The following is a 23,673-nucleotide window of genomic DNA, read 5'->3' as shown; positions in this document are numbered from 1 at the left end:
CCTAGAGTTATGTGAAAAAATATTAAGAACATGACTGATACTTTTTAAGATTTCCAAGAATATTTAAAACGTTAAGAACCAATGCTGATATGATATCAAAAGCATGGACAACAAAAGCATAAACTGACAAATGAGATATCAAAGAAAACAGTCATCAAAGAGAATAGGCAACCTACAAAATGGGAGAAAATATTTACAAACTATACATATGATAAAGGGTTAACAGCCAATACATGTAAGGAACACATGCAATAGCAAAAATGTCAAAAACCTGATTAGAAGTGGACAAAGAATATGAATAGACATTTTTCCAAAATGGACATACAAATGTCTATGAAGAGATGCCCAACATTGTTAATCACCAAGGAGATACAAATCAAAACCACAATGAGATATCACCTCATACTTGTTAGTATGGCCATTATAAAAAAAAAAAAATAGCAAGTATTGATGAGAATTTGAAGAAATTGGAAGTCTGTGCTCTGTTGAAGGGAATGTAAAGTAGTGTAGCCATTATGGAACAGTATTAAGTTCCCTCAGAAAGCAAAAACTGAACTGCCATGTAGCCCAGCAATACCTTCTGAGTATTTATCCAAAATAATTGAATACAGGATCTTGAAAAGATGCTTGCAGTCCCATGCTCACTGCAGCATTATCCACAATTGCCAAGATGTGGAAACAACCAGAATATCCAACAACAGATGGATAAAGAAGGTGTGGTACATGCATATTATGGAATATTATTGAATTTTTTAAAAAAGGTGAGGTGGGACATTTGGCCTAGTGATGCCACCTTGGACACTGGCACCACACACCTGAATGCCTAGAGTTGAGTCCTGGCTCTGTTCCCTGTTCCAGCTTCCTGCTAATGTAGACCCCAGGAAGTAGCAGTCAACGGCTCAAAGAGTTGGGTCCCTGCCACCTATGTGTGAGACCTGGATTGAGTCCCTGGCTTCCATCTTTGGCCTTCCCAGGCCCAGCCATTGTGAGCATTTAGGGAGTGAGTCAGTGGATGAGATGCCCCCTCATCTCTTTGCTTTTCAAATTAATTATTTTTAAAAAAGGAGATCCTGCCACATGGTATAACACCGAGTTTGAGGACATTATGCTAAGTGAAATAAGCTAGTCACAAAAAAGGCAATGATTCTAAAGTAGACAAACTCATAGAAGCAAAAAGTACTGGGAGCCAGGGACTGCAGGAAGTGAGAAATCAGTTGCTGCTGAGTGGGTATAGGGTTTTAGTCATGCAAGATGAAACCATTCTAGAGATCTTTTGTGCAAAATGTACATATAGCTAATAACACTGTACATGTAAAAATTTGTTAAATCTTGTGGTTTTTTAAAAAAAATGTACTTTTTTTTCTTTCTTTGAATAGCAGTAAGACAGACAGACTGACAGATCCCTCATGCACTGGTTCACTCCCCAACAACAAATGGAGCTGGGCCATGCTGAAGCTAGGAGCCAGGAGCTCATCCTGGGTCTCCCATGTGAACAGCAGGGACCCAGCTACTTGATTCATCATTACAGCTGCCTCCCAGGGTCCACACTGGCAGGAAGCTGGGGACAAGAACGCGAACAAGGCAATCCAAGACAGATGCAGCCATCCCAACTGGTGACTTAACCACTATGCTAAATGCCTGCCCTCTACCTTTTAAATAAATGTTAGGATATAAGGTATGCAAGCTGATGCTACAAAATCTTTATGTATGTGTGTATGTGTGTATACAACAGTGGATCCAGTGAGCACATTAATCATTACATGTCTATTATGATTAAAAAAAAAAAAATCAGTGCTGTATGGCTAGACCTAAGCTTTGCCTTTATTTCTCTCTAATCCAACTGTGCCCTCTGGTGGGCATAATGGTTGTTAATAGATGTCAAACAGTCTGCTCCCTTTATAAATGTGACCTTTCCAAATGTATCTGTATGTCAGCTGATGGAAGACAATAATTTCCCTGTAGAAACAATGATATAAATCGTGGCAGATATTGCAGAACAGCCACCAAAACCCACATAATAGTACTTGAAATGGTACTGATGGTAGCCCTATGTCACTTGATCCATACCCTCCTTTTTCCTCCACCATCGGCCTCCTTGCTAGTAAATCAAACAAAATGCTGCACACCCAGTCATTGCTACCACTACTACTGCTGTGTCCTCATCACCACAGAAGTAGAAAGAGAAGAGAGAAAAATCTAACACCTTTATTAGTGGGCATCCTCTTTTCCCTGAAACTCCAAACCCATCCCAGGGCCTCCAAGGAAGTGGACCAGCTAGAAGGAAATTTAAAAGGTCCTTTTTTCCCCTTTCAGAATCTTGGGGGGCATATATTTTTAAAAATCCTTCTTTCCTCTTGCTCCACACATATTCTCTCTTAGCTCTCCACAGCCAGGGTCACCTTCCAAGTTGAAGGCAACAAGAAAGGGAAGGAAAAGAGAGAGAGAGAGAGAGAGAGAGAGAGAGAGAGAGAGAGAGAGAGAGAGAGAGAGAGAGAGAGAGAAAACCCTTTGACCCCAGGTGTCCTCATATCCAGAAGCCAGAATCACTCATCTGTATAACAGACCTTGCTTCTCCCCAGCTTTGTAAAACTCTGCCTCACTAGTCCCTACTAGGGTCCAGGTGGAAAAAGGCAGGGCTGAGGGAAGAAACTGTCTGTCTGGGTGATGTCCATCATAGGAGGAACTATCAAAAAGTTCATGAAAAATGCCTATTATGAAAACATTATGAATGATTTCAACATCTTGCCCACAGATAAAACTTTACTTCTCTTTCCATGAACTTTCTGAAGTTCCTTCATATAACATCAACACTTACTTGACGTGGTCAGCTTCATTTTTTGCTGTGTAATTCCTAGAGCCCCTCTCTAGAAAGGGAGCGATCCAGAAAGTGAATGACATAGACTCCACTGTCTAAACAGATATTTTAAAAACCCCATTATAGAGGAACTAGAAAAATTCTGTGGAATATTATCAAACCCACCCAAAGTGGCAAAAGAGAAAATTATGACTTTAGTAAAGTAGGAATAACAAGGAACTGGAAGAGCATATAGACAAGTAAAACACTAGGATTGGTTAGGATCTAGTGGTGGTGAATTATTTAATTTGGAATTACTGTAACATATCTACAATGTACAGTTTTAATAATAAATACAATCAGGATTGAGTGTTTAGCCTAGCAGTTGAGATGCCTGTATCCCACATTGGAGTACTCGTGTTTGTCTTGGCTCTGGCTCCTGACTTCTCCAAAATGAGGACTCCTCTTTCTTTGTCATTTTGCCTTTCAAATACATAAATCTTTTTTTTTTAATTGCCATCAAATTTATCTCTTCAAGAAATTTCCAGGGCTGGCGCTGTGGTGCAGCAAGTTAAAGCCCAGTCTGCAGTGCTGGCATCCCATACAGGTGCCAGTTCAAGTTCCAGCTGCTCCACTTCCATTTCAACTCCCTGCTAGTACACTTGGAAAAGAAGCAGAGGATGGCCCAAATCCTTGGGCCCCTGCACCCACATGGGAGACCAGGAAGAAGCTCCTGGCTCCTGGCTTCAGATCAGCTCAGCTCTGGCCATGTGGCCATTTGGGAAGTGAACCAGTGATTGGAAGATTTCTCTCTCTCTCTCTCTCTCTCTCTCTCTCTCTCCCTCCCTCTGTGTCTCCCTCACTCTCCGTAACTCTGCCTTCCAAATAAATTTTAAAAATCTTTTATAAAAGATAATATACTCACAAGTATTCCTATGCACAGTTACACATGGTATTAATTACAGTGAGTGAGATTAAATATGGAAATATGTTATCAACTGTAGGCACTTCAGGTTTTTCCCCTTTACATAATATGTAGAATATCTAGATTTCAATAAAACTAAGAAGCTTTTCATTTATTTCCTCTAGCACTTACCTGTGAAGCAATTAGGAACTTTAAGTATAAAATAGCTATTAGTTAGCAATTATCAGTTCAAATCAAAGGCTAAAAAAACATTCTGTTTACCCTTGGAAAGAGTATTTCCCACACAGAACTTGTATTTATGGTGTTGATTACAGCCAACTATCCTTCATGGTCGTAGGCAGTAGAAACCGTCACTTGTCAATTAAATGACATTTGTGGTAACACAGAGTTGGATTTTCAATTTAATATTCAAATCAATTTGTTCTCCAGTGCCACAAAGATCAGGAGTTCTTTGAGTGTAGTGGCTAGTCCCAGTAGTGCTCTAAAAGGTAGGGGAGGAGAGGAATCCTTATTAATATCTAAATATTCAATCACCTTTGGTATTATTTTAATAATAACAAAAAATACCATTAGTGAGTCCTTACAACATGCCAGACACAGCAAATTTTTTCAACAACTGTTCATTTAAAACAGCGCACCACGCTGTTCCGATGGCAGGAGCCAGGTGCTCATCCTGGTCTCCCATGGGGTGCGGGGCCCAAGGACTTGGGCCATCCTCCACTGCACTCCCTGGCCACAGCAGAGAGCTGGCCTGGAAGAGGGGCAACCAGGACAGGATCGGTGCCCCGACCGGGACTAGAACCCGGTGTGCCGGCGCCGCAAGGCGGAGGATTAGCCTGTTAAGCCACAGCGCCGGCCAGAACTGGGATTTAAACTCAACTATTTTGGTCCCAAAACCTCTGATCTCATGGTCTACTTTTATATGTACATATATAATTTTTAAATTATATTATATGGGCATATATATATAATTTCTTAAATAGTAGAATGGATAACTATAGAAGTATGTGGGAATGGTAAATGGTCATGTTTATTCTGTAAAGGGTGTAGAATCTTCAACTCAACCTGAAAACTGGCTATGTGTATTTGTTTTTGTAGGTCCTTTATAACCTTAAAAAGTGATTTATGTGGATTTCATATTCAAGTTTTTTCTACAATTAGACTTCCTAAAGAATAATTACTTTGTGGTTGAGGTCAATATTTAGCTAAAATGTTAGAGATGTATGACCAGTAATACGATGAGATATTTAATTATTTTCTCACAAAATCACATAGCAGAAAAGAATTGTGATAGGCTAACACTTCAAATTGTTAATTTCTGGTTCCTTCACCACCACCCCCAACTGCGTAAATGAATAGACATGAGTCACACAGAGTAAACTGAAGAAAATCAAGGTGGCAAATATTCAACCATTAACTCAAAAAAAGCCTCTGACTTGGGCCTTATATGGAAAGATTGCAGGCACACTCAGAGAGAGCTTTCACTCCTAGAGATAAAACGTGATCTCAGGGCTGAGAGGAAAAGCAATATGGACACGCAAGCACATGAAAGAGAGACCCCAAGTACTCACCAGTGCCTGGACTCACCAGCCCAGAGCCAGGGTGCTGCTTAGAAGCTGAGGCAGAGCTGAGCTGATCCCCTCAGTGTCATCCTCTGGCTTCTACCACTCACCAGGATTCACGAGTTCTATTTAAGTGAAGTTTGCCTATGCCCCAAGAATCTCTCCATGTTCCTCTGGTGGACCCTCTCTTGGGAGTAACCCTCATGTAACAGCCTGTTTTGCACTCCTCTCTGTCCCCAAAGTGGAGGGTAGAAGGCTTGGACTCTGTATTGAGGTTGGAGAAGGTTTAGAGACTGTTGGGTGAAGTTGGTGAGGGGTGAAAGAAATGGTTTGGGTCCAAAGAAAGCAGGTTATTTGCAATCAGTGTGAAATCATCTACTGAGCCAGGATAGCTGAGGAACACACTCTCCCATTTCCAAGTGTTAAGCAGCACCTTGTGCAGGTAGAGAAAGTTACAGCTGGAAGAGAACTTGGAGAACATGTAGTCCCACCCTGCCACCTGACAGAGGAAGCCCAGCAAGAAGCAGATTTGGGCTGGAAAGGGGACCTGACTGGCTTGAAGTCAAATAACTGCTGATTTGACTGACTTAGGACCAGAAATAAAATGTCCTGAGCATTCTCTTCAAGAAAAAACAAAGACAAATCGGGCTTGGGAGATCTTCCTTTGGAGGTAGATTTTTCTCTGATATTTGCTCATCATGATCAATGTAACAGAAATCTTAGGTTCAATGTAACAGATCCTAGGTTCTTACAAGTCCAAAAATCAATAGCTCAGGGTGATAAAGTATTTGTTAAATACTTTGGTTTACTGCCATAAGATAGGAGATTGAAGACATTTTTTAAATGGAGAGTTGTATCTGCTCATGGGTCACTTCCAAGATTCTTTTCCAGAGAATCTCTATGGAACTGCTCAGATTAGTCCACAGGTGCCTTTAACAGAGTAGTAGGATGAACTGCATTTTATTAGAGAGACTCCAAGCTTCTTTTCCCATGATTCATAAGGAACTGACATTCTGTGCAGCTATGCCTGTGTTCCACTGCCCGTTATTCCATGAATACTTCCGCACTAGGATTTTCATAGGTGGAGAAGGCAGGTGTCAACCTGTTGCTCAGCACTTCTCTAATATTCACTTTTTTATAAAGATTTATTTATTGAAATACAGAGTTAAAGAGAAGGAGAGGCAGAGAGAGGTGTCTTCCATCCACTGGTTCACTCCCCAGGTGGTCACGATGGCCAGAGCTGCACTGATCAGGAGCCAGGAGCTTCTTCTGGGACCCAAGGACTTGCATCATCCTCTACTGCTTTCCCAGGCCATAGCAGAGAGCTGGATAGGAAGTGGAGCAGCAGGGACTCAAACCAGCACCCATATGGGATGCTGGCACTGCAGGCAGCAGCTTTACCCACTATGCCACAGCACTGGCCCCTCTAATATTCACTTTGAAGTGTGTACACCTGCAGTTTCTCTGGATGTTTCCATGGCTTCACATCACTCAACGTTATCACACCCACAAAGCCCATCCTATTACATTGCATTTGTTCTCCATGCGCTCCCATTTCCTTTTCAGGTTTTGTGTCTTAGAAAACTGTTTTTTTTTTTTTCTCTGAAGAAACACTAGATTTTAGCACCACCTTATGTATGTCAGAAGGGATTTAATAGGTTTTTTTGAGGGATAGCAGATCAAAAATTTAAAGACTTCTCTTAGAGAAGTGTTGATGTAACATTCAAAAACTTCATTGACAAGGTACACAGATAGCCATATATGAAATAAATCAAAAATGGTTCTCACACATTTTTAAAACTGATTCCTTGTTGGCATTTTATACTCTTACTAATATTTTACACATTGTTTCTTCTGTTCAATCAATTGCAGAACTTCATGAAAAAGTTGAGTGGTAGGTTGGGTAATAGGGTAACACAACGGGAGCCTTTTTTTCAAGGCTGGCATGTGAATAAAGTACCTGCAAATCACAAAAAGAAAACAGTTTCACGAACAAGTATTTTCACACTGGTGACTTCAGTACACTCACATTCACTGCTGTAGCGTTTTTGGGTGCGGGTGTCTAAGTCCCAAGATTTAGTCAGTACTGTGAGCTTCCAAACCTCCTCCATTTGTGACCTATAAAACGTCTGACCTGGGTGCCTTTCAGCTCACCGAAGTGCTTAAGCAGAGAAGTGCAATACATTAATCATGTACTGGTCATTAACGAGTTAATAAGGAAGCTGCAACTGTCCTCACCACAGTTTGAGATGGGACTTCTGCTTCTTGGATTCTCGGGCCTTGCACCGTGGGAGCTGAAACGAAAGGTTCAGGCTAAGGCGATCATTAAGGCCACCTCAAGAGGGGAGGAAGGTTCATCTCCACAGACTTAGTAAAAGTCTAGGGGAGGCCAACAGGAGACACAAACCTGAGAAGGCCGTCAGTGATCCCTTCGGATGACCTAGAGAATGGCTCTCAACTGAGTGTACATCAGAATCACCTACCACTGCCCCGGGCTCACTTGGAAAAAACTGAAACAACTTCTGCTTTTGATACCTGGTTATCAGTATTTTAAAACAGTTACACAGGTGATTCAAATGCAAAGTGAGTTGAGAATCACCAGTTTAAAACAAGGACCACAAATCTAAATGCCCAAAAATAACATGAGGGGCCAGCACTGTAAGTATGGGCACTGGTTTGAGTCCCAGCTGTTTCTCTTCTGATCCAGGTCTCTGCTGTGGCCTGGGAAAGCAGTGGAGGATGGCCCAAGTCCTTGGACCCCTGCACCCACATGGGAGACCAGGAAGAAGCTCCTGGCTCTGGGCTTTGGATTGGGCCCACTCCAGCTGTTGCAGCCATTTGGGGAATGAACCAACGGATATAAGACTTTTCTCTCTCTCTCTATAACTCTACCTCTCAAATAAATAAAATCTTAAAAAAAAAAAAAAAAAAAAGTAACCAGCTCTCTGCTGTGGCCCAGGAAGGCAGTGGATGATGGCCCAAGTGCTTCGGCCCCCTGCACCCGCATGGGAAACCAGGATGGGGCACCTGGCTCCTGGCCTCAGATTGGCGCAGCGCGCTGGCTGTGGCAGCCATTTGGGGGGTAAACCAAGGAAGGAAGACCTTTCTCTCTGTCGCTCTCTCTCACTGTCTAACTCTGCCTGTCAAAAAAATAAAAAAAGAGTAACATGAATTAGGGAGGTAGGGTAAAAGTAAGCAAGAGAGAGACTGTGTTAAGCTAAACAAACACGATTCACTGTGGCGCAGCTGTAGCGAGTTCCAACCAACTGTTGTCATCTATTTGTGTGATATCATTTTTGCTGGTGGTCCTGCTTTTTAAATGTTCATAACTAAGTTTTTAAAATTGGGTTGTAGGGGCTGGCACTGTGGTGCAGAGGGTAACGCTCTGGCCTGAAGTGCCAGCATCCCATATGGGCGCCGGTTCGAGACTTGGCTGCTCCACTTCCTATCCAGCTCTCTGCTATGGCCTGGGAAAGCAGTAGAAGACGGCCCAAGTCCTTGGGCACCTGCACCCATGTGGGAGAGACCAGTAAGAAGCTCCTGGCTCCTGGCTTCAGATAGGTGCAGCTCCAGCCATTGCGGTCAATTGGGGAGTGAACCATCGGATGGAAGACCTCTCTCTCTCTGCCTCTCCTCTCTCTGTGTAACTGACTGTCAAATAAAAAAATAAAAATAAATCTTTTTTAAAAAATTGAGTTGTGTGATATGTGCTACAACATGGATGAACTTTGTAAACATTATGGTAAGTGAAAGCCCAACACAAAAAACTGCATGTGGTATGATCCCATTTAGATTTCTGCATGAAATCTGCAGTATAAGCAAGTTCACCAAGACATTCTATTAGTGATTGCAAGGGACTGGGGGCTTCGGAGAGAATGCAGTGTGATTATGAACGGGTACTGAGTTTGCTTTGGGATGATGAAAATGTTCTGCAATTAAATAACAGTGATGGTTACTAAGCATTACGAAATAGAGTAAAAACTACGGAGTTACACAGTTCAAAAATGGTAATTTCATGCTATGTGAATTTTACCTTAAAAAAAAAAGAAGTGGGAGGAGCTGAAATTGGATTTTTTGGACCAACTCAGCAAAAAATAAATCCCTTTAATGAGAGCCAGAATGGAACCTATGGTATAATACCACATGGGGTGTGGTGGGGGGACAAAGTCTACAAACTGGGGCCAACATTTTTAAAAAACCCACTCTAAGGCCAGAATGTAAACCTCCACATCCTTTAATATCTCTGTTCAGACTAGTGACAAAGCTACGCCCATTGCGCCCTTTTCATCTTAAGTCAAATGTAACCTGGTTTTTTCCTTAATAGGTGTTAATGCCGGTCTGTACTGCTAAGTGCACTTGGCTTCGCCAGCCTATAAATAGAAGTGCAACCCCTGAGGTGCAGAATAAGCTGGCTGATGAAACAACGCTGGCTACTGCACTTTCTTACTGTTCTGCTACTGAGCATAAGAGAGGGGTAAATGAAACATACAGACAAAACTTAATAACACCATTACTAGCTGTTCAATTGTGTCTTTCCAATGACTGAGTTGAACTCACAGTCCATAATCTATCACCCTTTCAATGGGATTTGTTACTCTAATTACTCACAGCAGATGAAAATTATTACCACTTCCATAAGACGCAGGATGCAGTAAAGAAAAAGAGCAGGAAACAGTTCTTCAAAGAGAAATGATGTCTTACTAGTCTTCTCTGGCCTGAGAACATACTTCAAATGGCAGTAGTTCTCAGAACTCCCCCAAATCCTACTTCACTTCAAATCAAGGTGAAATATTATTAAAACTAAAAATAGATTTTTCTGTTGTTACCTAATCTTGTAAATACTGGGCCACGTTGCAGGTTTGCGTGAAAATTAGAAATGAGTGGCGTTCTACTGCAGATTATGTTCATTATTTTTTTCTTACCTGAATTCTTCTCTGTAGTCATTTCTAATGTACTCAGCTAGGGTCTTGCTGTACTGCAGGCAGCTCTTGAGGATATAAAACTGCTGGTACAACAGAACTGCTTGGCGTGGACTTAGCAGCTGCAATGAAGCTGAAAGCCCCTTCATCACTTGCTTCACAATACTGGCCACAAAAGTAACCTAGACAAGGGAAAAGCAGTTACCTGGAGGCTGCCAGCTGCCCACAGAAGCACCTACTTCAGCTGCAGCCTCATTGACCAATCTAGGCTGACGCCCTCACCACCCTTCTGTCAATGCCTTTGCCCTACTTCTCACCAAAATGTAACTCAGTACTAGGACACAATCCACCTGAGGATTCAATCTGCAACTTCTTTAGCACCTTGTTCTAAGCAAGTGAGATAATCAGAGCAATTGACATGCAGGTGCATTCAATGATCCTGACTGTCTTTGCTCCAAAATTTCTCTCCCCTGGTCTGTTTCTGCTCATCTGGTCTAGAGCTGGGCTAACTGAAGCTTTCAGCAATGCTAACAGTCTTTCTGCCTTTTGCCAACCTTCATCCTGACAGGCTTCATGGTCACACTGGCCTCAAATTCAATTCAGTTCCTCTGTGAACCAGCTCTAGAGGCTGCTAAAGAAACTTCTCTATTGCTTGGAACCCTTGGGACCCCAGATTTCCACATATCAGTTCAGATGATGGGGTCTGCAACCATTGCACAGAATAAGCAAGGGGGTTGCATCTTGCTGAGATGAGCTTCCATTGCTGTTAGTGAATAACGTTATGACACTCTGTGAGGTGGGTCTGTAGACCAGCTAGGGTCTGTGTGCTGCTGAAGGAGCCAAGCTTAAGGGCTCAATCTCTGAATAAGGCAGTTGGCTGTTCTACCAACAAGTGTACCTTCTTGTCACCCTTGTCACAAGTGTTGCAGGGACCTGAGAAGGACAATCTAGATTTCCTAGGACAGACTATCACTCTGGGGGGAAAAAAAAAAAACAGCCCAAAGCCAGGAACTACTGATGATCAGCAGGCAATCAGGAAAAAGAACACATTACCTCATGTCAAGTCACCATTATTACTGAATATTTAATGTGGATATTTCCTATTAAAATGTGTTGATTGAATTTGCATGAATAAAGGGAAACCAAGTTTGAGGAGTTAAGAAGATATTAAAGGATAAAGCCTTTTTTAGAATTTATTCAGCAGATATTCTATTGAGCATCTATTATGTAACTAGCACAACAGACATAGCTCCTACCTTCATGGCACCAACAGTTTGTTGGGAGAGAGACACATTGTAATCATCATAATGGACTAGGTTCTGCTGGGGTAACAAACTTCCCTATGTACGATTAATTGCTTTGCATAAAACAACAGAGGTTCGTTATCAGTTTACACTGTATGTCCCTCATGGGTTGGTAAGTGACGCTGCTCGTTGTAGCCACTCAGGGCCATCAGATGGCAGGGTAACCACCATGTGGAGCATCGCCAGTTCCCATGCCAGAAGGAAAAGAGAAAGCAGGGAAGCATGACTGGCTCCTCTTTAGGCTTTTGTCAAGAGATCACAGAGGCCACTGGGCACATCAGACCTGGACAGAGGGGTCAGAGAATCATCCTCTGCTGCACCATGAATGGGGGCCAGCGAGGTGGGGAAAGGAATAAAAAGCACTTTGAGCCAGACATACTGTATGGTTTCAATGTGTCCTCCAAGTTCATGTGTCGGAAATTGAATCTCCAGTGCAACAGTGTTGGGAGAAGGAAGCTAGCAGGGGTGCATTAGGTCACAGTGGCTCTGCCCTCATGCATGGATTAAAGCTGTTATCTATGTGGACACTCACTGGAGTGGGTTCATTATCACAGAGTCAGTTTTTTATCAAAGTGAGTTTGCTCTGCCCTTCTGCGTTCTGCCGTGGGGTAGCAGGAGGTCCTTACCTGATGCAGCCCTTTAATCACGGGCTTTCTATCAGAACCATGAGCCAAATAAATATCTGTTCTTTATAAATTACCCATTCTGTGGTATTCTGTTATAGCAACACAAAACAGACTGAGACAGGGGCCATGGTAAAAACTCTGTGATAGAGTTGTTAGGGGAAGAGATGCTGTCAGTGTGTAAGAAACCCACAGAGCCAAGTAATGAGGCTGCAGGACCATAACCCTTGGGCCTTAGAGGTCCTATCAGTGAGTTTAGTTTTTATTAAAAGTGGAAATCTGATAAGAGATTTAAAGCAAGAGATGATTTTTACTTTAAATAGCTCCCTCTGGCTGTAATCTGGTGTGAAGATAGAGACAGACCATTTAGATGCAAGTGTAACACCAAGGTCAGACATGGTGCTAGTATGGACTAGGGTGGTATCTTCCAGGACAGGTGCACAGATGACCCAGATGTTATATTCATATTATTTAAGTGAAACGTTAATCTTTTTACTTAATTACAAAGTCAATAATTTGATACTATGTTTTTTGCACATATCCTAGAGTCTTTCATGAAATAAAGATCATTTTTAAGATATCATTTCAGTAAACAATCAAGTCTCGATGCAAAAACATTCTATTTCAATTAAATAATGATCAAATTTACATTTTTGTTTCTGTTTTACAGACGTGACTCTGTCACAGAGAAAATCTGTGTTTTACTAACTAAGCACAAGGGCATATCTTGGATGGTTTTGTTTTCCTGATAGATACTTACTATGGGAGGACAGTTTTGTAGAAAGGACATCATCCAGCTAATGGCAAACTTAGTGGATCCCAAGCCAAGATTCCCCTCAAAAATCAAGGAAATAAGTAAGATACAATCATGAAGCTCAAGTTCTACTGAAAAGGATAGCCTCAAATACATTTTTATCCTGACTAATCAAATAGTTAAAATTAGTGTTTAGTTAAATAAGCCAGCTGAGCACTTCATAGCAAAAGTAGTATTTAAGTAAAATAATTCTAGTTCATTATTAATAACACAATTTTATATACATAATAGTTAAGTCATATAATACACAATAAAATGTACCTGTTGAAAGACAAGAAGTATCTCATATAAAAGTGCTGTAGCTGTATCTGTATATTCCAGGATAAGCTTCTGTAACTAGAATTTTCAAGAGTTATCAATGCAAAATTATAGGTCAAGTTGGAAAACAATAATTTCTCTTAATTCCCTGTAACTACTTATACTTAGTCAAAAGAATTATGGATTAACTGAGAACATAATTAGTGTGGACCATTTTTCTGTTCCATTTGGTTCATTCATTCTCAAGAAAGCAGTTCTCATAAAAAGACCACACATTTAATAGTGGCTCAAAAAGTAAGACAAGGAAAGAAGATAGCAATGACCCACAAAAAACTAACACAAAAAACCTGAAGAATTGTTTGGCAAAATCAAGCAGATCAACAACCCTACTTCCTTTCAAGAATGTTAGAAATATGCTCCCAAGAATGGAGGTGGGAAGTTCTCTGGGAAATTGGGGCTTATTCCTGACTCGTTAAGATTCCTCCTGTGGTGCGAGTATATACAAAGCTCAGAGGCATTTTGTTGTTCTCAAGAACTCCAGCACTTGGTGACGCTGTCTTCTGCTCCATAAACTACTTAAGGCACGAGAACTGTCTGTAGGCAAGATACCAGGCAGCACATTCTCCCCAGCTATGTTCTTGCAAGGCAGGGCTCTCATTTGACATCTCACTCTATTAGACCTTGGAACCAAAATGTATATTACCTGTTGATGACCACACTAATAGCCAGGTGCAACACATCGGCAAATTCCAAAACAAGAAAACATGAAGTTGAGACCTATTCATTCTTCCTACTTGATATTTTCATATGGAAATACCATAGGAAAATCAAATCAACCCAAAACCAATTCAACAATTCCCACTTTGAACCTACTCTTCTGGCTGTAATTCTTACCTGACTCTCAAAACAAAACCTAAAAGTCATTTTCTAATCTTCACATTTTATTTTCACATCAACTTATCAACCCAATTTCCTAAAAATTCTGGAATCCACCTCTTTACTACTACCACCCTCTTCTTTTTTACTCATTCAACAACTATGCATCAGACACTGTGCTAGGTGCTGAGGATAAAATGGCAAACATGCACAGTTCCTTCTCTCAAGGAATGGAAGATCCAGTTGGGGAACAGACATCAATGTAACAATCAAATAAACAAAGACATAGTTATAAACTGAGACAAAGGCTGGAATGAAACAGAAGAGCCCCCAAAGAAAACTAGTTTGGGGTATTAAAGAAGGCTTCCTTCTGGCCCCACGTCATCTGTCACCTCGACTACTTCATTAGCTTCTAGCTTTTGTGTTTGTTTTAAGACTTATTTATGGGACTGGCACTGTGCCTAGTGGGTAAAGCAGCCGCCTGAAGTGCTGGCATCCCATATGGGTGCTGGTTCACATCTCAGCTACTCCATTTCTGATCCCGCTCTCTGCTAATGCGCCTTGAAAAGCAGCAGAAGACGGCCTAAGGACTTAGGCTCCTGAACCCATGTGAGAGACCCAGAAGAAACTCCTGGCTTTGGATCACCCCAGCTCCAGTAGTTGCAGCCATTTGGGGTATAAAACAGCAGATGGAAGATCTCTCTTTCTCTCTCTGTCACTCTGCCTTTCAAATAAATAAATAAATCTTAAAAAAAAAAAAAGTATACAATACCAGCCCCTGCATTAGCTTTCTAACAGCTTTGCCCATCTGAGTCTTGCTTCTGTCCCTCTCTCTCATCCCTGATCCACTCAATCATTGAAAGCAGTACTGTAGACACTCTGTATTACATGTAGATGCTCCATTACAGACTGCAGTCCTACTCATATATTCACAGGTGTTTTCTTCTTCCCCATCATATTATCAACTGATGAAAGCCGAGATTGAGGGGCTGGCACTGTGGTGCAGCAGATTAAAGCCCTGGCCTGAAGCTCCAGCAACCCATATGGGCGCTGGTTCTAGTCCTGGCTGCTCCACTTCTGATCCAGCTCTCTGCTATGGCCTGGGATAGCAGTAGAAGATGGCCCAAGTGCTTGGGTCCCTGCACCCACGTGGGAGACCTGGAAGAAACTCTTGGCTCCTGGCTTTGGAATGGCGCAGCTCCAGCTATTGGGGCCATCTGGGGAGTGAACCAGCGGATGGAAGACCTCTCTCTCTGTCTCTGCTTCTCTCTCTAACTCTTTCAAATAAAATAAAATAAATCTTAAAAAAAAAAAAGCAGAGACTGAATCTGTTTTACGTGTTGCTGGACACCACTGCCTAGCACACTGTTTGCTCACAATAGATGCTGACTAATATTTACTGAGTGAATGAGTAGATGAGAGTTGTCTAAAACGACTCTGCCTCAATGTTTAATAATGATCAAAACATGTCCCATTCTTGAAAAAAATTCTGTGTGACCTGGCTGAAAATAAACTAAAAACAAACTGACTCATTTTCTCAGAATACATGCTTTCTAGGCAGTCTGATATTTCTGATGTTTTAGTACAGCCTTAAAAAACAAATAACTCCCACTGAAAGTTTTCACTGCTCATTCAAGTAAAGAGATGGTAAATTAAAGCATGAGAGTTAGCTCTACATGTTTTTTTTCCAAGATTTATTTATTTATTTGAAAGTCAGAGTTACACATAGAGAGGAGAGGCAGAGAGAGAGAGAGAGAGAGAGAGAGAGAGACCCTCCATCCACCGGTTCACTTCCCAATTGACCACAACGGCCAGAGTTGCGCCAATCCGAAGCCAGGAGGCAGACCCTCTTCTGGGTCTCCCACAGGAGTATAGGGTCCCAAGCACTTAGGCCATCTTCCACTGCTTTCCTGGGCCATAGCAGAGAGCTGGATTGGAAGTGGAGCAGCTGGGACTAGAACCGGCGCCCATATGGGATGCCAGTGCTTCAAGCCAGGGCATTAACCCACTGCACCACAGCGCCGGCCCCAGCTCTACATGTTTTTTAAGATTTTATTTATTTGAGAGGCAGAGTTATACACAGAGAGAGGGAGAGACAGAGAGAAAGGTCTCCCATCCGCTAATGGCCGCAATGGCCAGAGCTGGGCTGATCTGAAGCCAGGAGCTTCTTCCGGGACTCCCACATGGTGTAGGGGCCCAAGCACTTAGACCATCTTCCACTGCCTTCCTAGGCCATTAGCAGAGAGCCGGATCTGAAGTGGAACAGCTGGGACATGAACCATTGCCCATATGAGATGCTGGGGCCACAGGACCATGCCACAGAGCTGGCCCCAGTTCTAAGATTTCTAAGACAGTGTGTTTCTTTTTAACTCATTAGACTTCTACTATGAAATTACATATACATCAATATTGTATTCAGAAACAGACATAAACTGAATTATCTACTTTATAAAGAATGCTAATTATTTTCTGTGGTATATGTATATAGCTTAAAACATATCAAATATATATAGAGAGAGCTTAAATATATAGCTTAACATATATAAAATAGGTATACTAGTATCGACTCAATAGTTATCCGAGTTTTTACATTAAAGACAAAGCGTCTACTCTTTAATTATATTCTCTATCCTACAATGTCATGGTCCACATTAAAAGCCAGAAACCCAAGATCTCTTAGAATTATATTTGGCCTGTCACCATAATTCTCATCTTACCTCAGCATCAACTAAAGTCGCATCAGCCAACTGGATATCAAACACAGGACAAGATTTTGGAATCTGAGGCTTGCTAATCAAAATTTCCAAGAGATTAAATAGTGTTCCCCTGGAAAATAAATAAATAAACAACAATTGATGGCAAAATTTAAAAAAGAAAAACTCCCAAGCTTTCACACACTGGATTTAATTGTATTTTTAAAAGATGAAACGGTGGGCACGTGGCACCGTGATTAAGATGCCACTTAGGATACCCACCTCCCATAACAGAGCGCCCTGAGTTTGTATCCTGGCTCTGCTCCCAATTCCAGCTTTCTATTAATGTACACTTGTGAAGCAGCAGGTGATAGTTCAAGTACTTGGATCCCTGCCACCCACCTAGGAGACCCAGACTGAGTTCCTGATTCCCTTTGGCCTGGCCCAAACCTGGCTATTGTATTTGAGGAGTGAACCAACAGATGGCCGTGTGCGCTCTCTCGCTCTTTGTCTTTCAAATATGAAGCACTGTAGATCATTTTGGACTGAACTTCTGGACACTTGCACATGCACATGAATATCCAGATACAAGAAATTTAAATGAAAATTTAATTTCTTGGTCTTTTGAATCAGCCAAAGGGTAGTTCTAGAAGTTCATATAGCTTGTAAAGCTTAGGATCTGGATTTAAGGGAGATTTGAGTGACTTCAATTATAGCAGTGTTTTCCAGAGGGCTTTTTATGGATTACTAATTACAAACAATATTATAATCAAATAGAGTCTGTGGTTAAATTACATTAGGGAGATACATGGTTAACCCAAGTTCACTGAGAATCTTCATACGAAGACTTCTCAGAGGCCCTACCATGCTAACATGTCCCGTGTGTCTCTGAGACAATGAAACAGCATGCAACATTTTTTTAAAGCTTTTTTAATTGGGCCAGCGCCGCAGCTCACTAGGCTAATCCTCTGCCTGTGGCGCCGGCAACCAGGGTTCTAGTCCCGGTCGGGGTGCCGGATTCTGTCCCTGTTGCTCCTCTTCCAGTCCAGCTCTCTGCTGTGGCCCGGGAAGGCAGTGGAGGATGGCCCAAAGTGTTTGGGCCCTGCACCTGCATGGGAGACCAGGAGGAAGCACCTGGCTCCTGGCTTCGGATCAGCACCACGCGCCAGCCGCAGCGCGCTGGCTGCAGCAGCCATTGGGGGGTGAACCAACAGAAAAGGAAGACCTTTCTCTCTGTCTCTCTCACTGTCCACTCTGCTTGTCAAAAAAAAAAAAAAAGTATTTTTAATTGGCAAAAATTGCACATGTTTATAGATGTTTTGAAATATCTATACATTATGGAATGGTTAAACCAAACTAATTAGCATGAATTCCTTCATGTGTCATTTTTTGGTAGTGAGAACATTTAACATCTGCTCTTGGCTGGGGCTGGTGCTGTGGCTCAGCAGGTTAAAGCCCTGGCCTGAAGTGCCCCCATCCCATATGGGCGCTGGTTCTAGTCCTGGCTGCTCCTCTTCCAATCCAGCTCTCTGCTATGGCCTGCTATAGTGGAGGATAGCCCAAGCCCTTGGGCCCCTGCACCCAAGTGGGAGACCGGGAGGAAGATCCTGGCTCCTGGCTTCGGATCGGCGCAGCTCTGGCCGTTGCGACCATCTGGGGAGTGAACCAGTTGATGGAAGACCTCTCTCTCTGTCTCTACCTCTCTTTGTAACTCTTTCAAATAAATAAAATAAATCTTTTGTTTGTTTGTTTGTTTTGACAGACAGAGTGGATAGTGAGAGAGAGAGACGGAGAGAAAGGTCTTCCTTTTTGCCGTTGGTTCATCCTCCAATGGCCGCTGCGGCCGGCGCATCGTGCTGATCCGAAGCCAGAAGCCAGGTGCTTCTCCTGGTCTCCCATGCAGGTGCAGGGCCCAAGCACTTGGGCCATCCTCCACTGCACTCCCGGGCCATAGCAGAGAGCTGGCCTGGAAGAGGGGCAACCGGGATAGAATCCGGCGCCCCAACCGGGACTAGAACCCGGTGTGCCGGCGCCACAAGGCGGAGGATTAGCCTGTTAAGCCACGGCACCGGCCTAAAATAAATCTTTTTTAAAAAATCTGCTCTTGGGTGAATTTTAAGTATGCAATACCTCATTATTGATTATAGTTGCCATGTTGTGCAATAGATCTCTTGAACTTATTTCTCCTATCTAACTGAAATTTGTATCCTTAGTTCAACATCTTCCAATCCCACCCACTCCCAGGCAACCACCATTCTTTACTTTCTGTGGGTTTAATTATTTTCAGATTCCACATTTAGCTGAGCTCCTGTGATGTTTGCCTTTTTATACCCAGCTTATTTCACTTAGCATAATACCCTCCAGGTTCATCCATTTTGTCACAAACAGGACTTCCTAATATTTTAAGGCTGAATAATATTCTGTCCATTTTGGTCACATTGTCTTTATCCATTCATCTGTTGCTGGGCATTTAGGTTGATTCCATATTCTGGCTGTTATAAATAATGTGTAGCATTTATTAAAATGTTTATTTATCCCGAGGTTTTTTGTTTTTGTTATTTCAGAGCCCTCATTTAAAAAAAAAAAATGTATTTGTTTATTTGAAAGTCAGAATTACAGAGGAGGGCAGAACGAGAGCAAGAGCGAGAGCAAGAGTGAGAACAAGAGCGAGAGAGAGCTTCTATCTGCTGGTTCATTCTCCAGAGGGACACAACAGCTAGGGCTAGACCAGGTCAAAGCCAGGAGCTTCTTCCAGGTCCCCTACATGGGTGACAGGGACCCAAATACTTGGACCATCTTCCATGGCTTTTCCCAGGCTATGAGCTTGGAGTTGGAATAGAAGTGGAGCAGCCAGTCTCAAACCGGCACCCATATGGGATGTCGCAGGTGGCAGCTTTACAAATGCCGGCGCCCTTCAGAGCCCTTTATTAAAACAGCATTTCAGGGCCTTACTGTTCTGCTGAACACCATTAGCTAATAGTTAATAAAACTAGTATTAAACCTCAGGTCTTTTGCTTTCAAATGCTGTACTGTCTATTGTACTTTCAAGTGTACTGTCTATTAATCTGCAGGAACAAATTACTTAAATGCCATTACATGTCTGAATAATATGCCCTTCTAATTGAAAATAAAAAGACCAAACAAAAATCACAATTCAAAATGTGCAGCTGAGGAGTTGAGTTAGTAGCATCATCTTCATATGTCAAGTACAATCCCTGTTTGGTTGAAAAGTAACTGGAAACAGACCATAAGAAAAGTCAATTGTCTAGTTGAAGACAGTGTCAGAATAGGCTTGAAGGGTGGAGTAGTGAAAGAATTCAAGATATGACCATACAAAGATGCTCTGTAACCATACGCATTCCTTTCCTACTGGAATAAAGGAAACTACAAACTGTCCTAGATTAGTAATATTTGAGGGTTCCTAATCTTCTTACAATCATTTCAGTCATTGTTGCGATCAGCAGCTAATGATTAACCAAAATTCTAATAAAAATACAATTTCTTTCCTTTTTCCAACTCAAAAAGTAACTCTAGAAAGCTCCGTGTCAATTTCTCAAGAAAAGCAGGATATATAATACAGAGTATTTATTCAGGCTACTTTAAAAGGCCAATTTTACTTCTGAAGACCCTTCCAAAATCAACAGAGCACTCCTTTTAGAAGCCTTTCCTGATACTAAGTTTGAAGTGACATTCTATTCACCATTATATTTAATTATAGTCTTTTATTTCCACCAACAGATTCTTTCCAAAGCTAAGGTCACTTACTGTGATAATATATGAATTCAACCATAACAGTACTAAAATATGAAAGGACATTTCACATTTCAAGAAGAATACAGCAAAAAGGGTTGAACTAATAAAACCTCCATTTATGAAAATAATAAAGAGGGGAATGCTGAAATGAATAACTGCATTTTTATTTGCTCAAAGGGAATTTAATTTGAAACACACCCCTTCTGCCAACTCACTTCATTTAAAATCCATTAAATCAATAATGGATAGAAGGAATTTTAATCAAAATGGTAGTTTCATCCTGAAAATATTGACTTACTATAGGATGGACAGCTCAGCCTTAAAAACAATCCCAACTATTTAATACATTCATTGTTCAGATGTTATTATTTCCAACACTTGAAGTTTTAATGCACTATAATATCTTTTAAAACAGACTTTGAAGGGCAAACTCACATCCTCCTAAGTCAGTGGGTGTTAAGATTCTAACATGACTTCCAAGACACCCACCTCCCTGCTATACATATTCTATTTAAGTTCCTTCGCCTTAAGTATGGGCTGGACCTGTGAATATGTTTGACGACCACTCTTGTGATTATATTAGGTGCAGAGGGTGAAGGCGTTTTGCAAATATAATTAAGGCCCCCAGTTAGCTATTTTTGAGGTTAGCAAAGGGAGATTATCCTAAGTGGGCAGGATCTAACCAGGTGAACCCTATGAAAGAATGCTTAGTCCTTCCCTGAACTCACAGAATGCTCCTGCTAAGAAATAAGCCTTAATGGGTTCTGCAGCTCAAAGGAAATTATTTCCACCAATAATTACCAAAATGAGCTTGGAAGAGAGCCCCAGGCCTCAGACAAGACTGTGGCCCAGCTAACACCTTGCTTGAAGCCTTACGAAACCCTGAGCAGAGGATGCAATTAAACAATGCCCAGATCCCTAATAAACAGAAACTGTGAGATAATAAACGTATGTTGTTTTAAGCCACTACACTTGTGGTAATTTGGTACTGGCAATAAAAGACTACTACCACTATATTGGACATTTACTGTGCTAGGTAATGCTGAGTCATGTGACTTGACCCAATGCTTATCAAAATTGGCTGAAAACAGTCTCTGCTGCAGCAATTCAATGCTCTTGTATTGAAGGAAATAAAAAAGTCATATCAGGTAAGAGATTTGATATAGTGAAACTGATATGGTAAAAACAAATTCAAAATAATTATCAAAAGTAATACTTTGCTACAGAGGTAAGGGTGATTTTTTTTTCACTTGATTAGAAAAAGGTAGGGACTAAAAGGTAGAGAAAAAGAGTAACAAGCTTTACTAATAATTTTCAAAATAGTCTTGAGGGGCCATCACCGTGGCTTAGCAGGTAAAGCTGCTGCCTATGATGCCACATCCCAGATGGGTACCAGCTCAAGACCTGGTTGCTCCACTTCTGATCCAGCTCCCTGCTAACACTCCTGGGAAGCAGTGGAGGATGGCACAAGTGCTTGGGCCCCTGCATCCACATGGGAGACCCAGAAGAAGCTCCTGGCTTCAGCCTGATCCAGTCCAGGTTGTTGCAGCCATTTAGGGAGTGAAACAGAGCATGGAAGATCTGTCTCTCCCTCTCTCTCTGTAACTCTGCCTTTCAAATAAATAAAATAAATCTTAAAAAAATAGTCTTAAATCTCCATTTTGGACATTGAGGAAGAGTGGCAGTACTACCAACTACATAACAAAGTGGGCAGAGAACATAATAAAGTGTATTGTCCTTGTTTGCTGTATAGCAGGGATCAGCAAATTATAGCCTGCTGGCCAGACTCAGTCCACAGCCTGTTTTTGTATATAAAGCTTTACTGGAACATAGCTGTGCCCATTCATTTATGTACTATAGTTGCTTTTGTGCTACAATGACAAAGTAAAGTAGGTGCAACAGAGGCTGTATGGCTTAAAAAGCCAAGAATATTTGCTGTATGGCCATTTACATAAATGTTCACCTACTTCTGCTATAAAGCAGAGCACGCCCATAATCCTTAGCACATAGCCAGTTACTTAAGAAACACAAATGAACAGCATCATTAACATTTATCTTTAAAGGACTTTAATAAATAGCCTAGGGAAATGCTACTAAAAGTTCTTATCCTTCTCCATGATTCATGCCTTCATCCTTCTGAATTCAGGTAAATAATTAATGAGGGTAGAAAAAAATTAAGATTTTTGGGCAAAGTTGTATAAATACGTATTAAAAATCAAGAGATAATTCAAAGCATGCAAACACAAACTTTCTGTAGCAAAGATGCCATTGTGCTCCACTAAACATTTTTCCATTCTTCCTTGTAATGACAGATGCCCTTATCACCATCCAAAGTTTAGCTAGACACATAGCTGTCCAACTGCAGACATATTTCCTAGCTCTCTTGAGTTCTCACCAACAGAACAGAGCAGAAGTGTTATATGCCTTGATTAAAAAGGAAATGTGTTTGCCCTCTACCTCTCTTTGTGCTTCCCACAGTCTGATGAAGGCATGAAGAGCAGCCAGCTCAACCAAAGGACAAGGACAGCATGACAGAAGATGGCAGAGGCACAGGAGGTGGCTGGCTTATGTAGGGGAAAGCTTGACTGTCTACTCTGAACTGTTACATGAGAAAGATTATCAATTTCTGTCTTCTTTGGATCACATATTTTAAGAGTGGCTTTATTACAGCTGCTCATCCAATATGTGGATAAATCCCCAGGTCATTCACTGCAAGGTCCCATAATTTCAGTCACGTGCCATACAATGACACATTCATCAACAAAGAACCGCATATATGATGGTGGTTTCATAAGATTACAATGATGCTGAAAAATTCCTACCCTCTGGCGACACTGTAGCCATCCTCACATTGTAGCACCACACATTACTCACATGTATGTCTATTTCTGTGCTGTCAGTCATATAAAAGCATAGCACATACAATTATGTACCAAAAAAGTCTGTGGGAAAATGGAATTAAAGTTTATTTAAATGCAAATAATTTTGAAATCCATGCACAGCTTTTTCATAACCCACATTTTAACATTTTAAAGAACTCTCATGTGCATGGATTTCAAAAATTTTTTGCACCAAAGTAAACTTATCTTTTAATTCAACTTTTCTATGAGCTTTTAGAAGTATCCTCATGTGTATGTATATGTGTGTGTATA

The 23,673-nt window shown here is 41.4% G+C and overlaps 1 protein-coding gene across 1 annotated transcript in view; it reads right to left on the bottom strand.

Moving 5' to 3' along the window:
- Positions 1-7,010: 7,010 nt before the first annotated feature.
- C10H12orf56 (chromosome 10 C12orf56 homolog) overlaps positions 7,011-23,673 on the bottom strand; it is a 101,155-nt gene continuing 84,492 nt past the window's right edge. The window contains 5 exon segments of the mRNA XM_062202086.1: positions 7,011-7,241; positions 10,204-10,382; positions 12,888-12,962; positions 13,203-13,277; positions 16,793-16,901. Of these exon segments, the coding sequence (XP_062058070.1) occupies positions 7,112-7,241; positions 10,204-10,382; positions 12,888-12,962; positions 13,203-13,277; positions 16,793-16,901 (568 nt within the window). The 3' untranslated portion in view covers positions 7,011-7,111.

The sequence above is a fragment of the Lepus europaeus genome, chromosome 10 (assembly GCF_033115175.1).
Source record: "Lepus europaeus isolate LE1 chromosome 10, mLepTim1.pri, whole genome shotgun sequence".
NCBI lineage: Eukaryota > Metazoa > Chordata > Mammalia > Lagomorpha > Leporidae > Lepus > Lepus europaeus.
The sequence above is the reverse complement of the archived record's forward strand: the minus strand, read 5'-3'. Positions and strand labels throughout refer to the sequence as shown.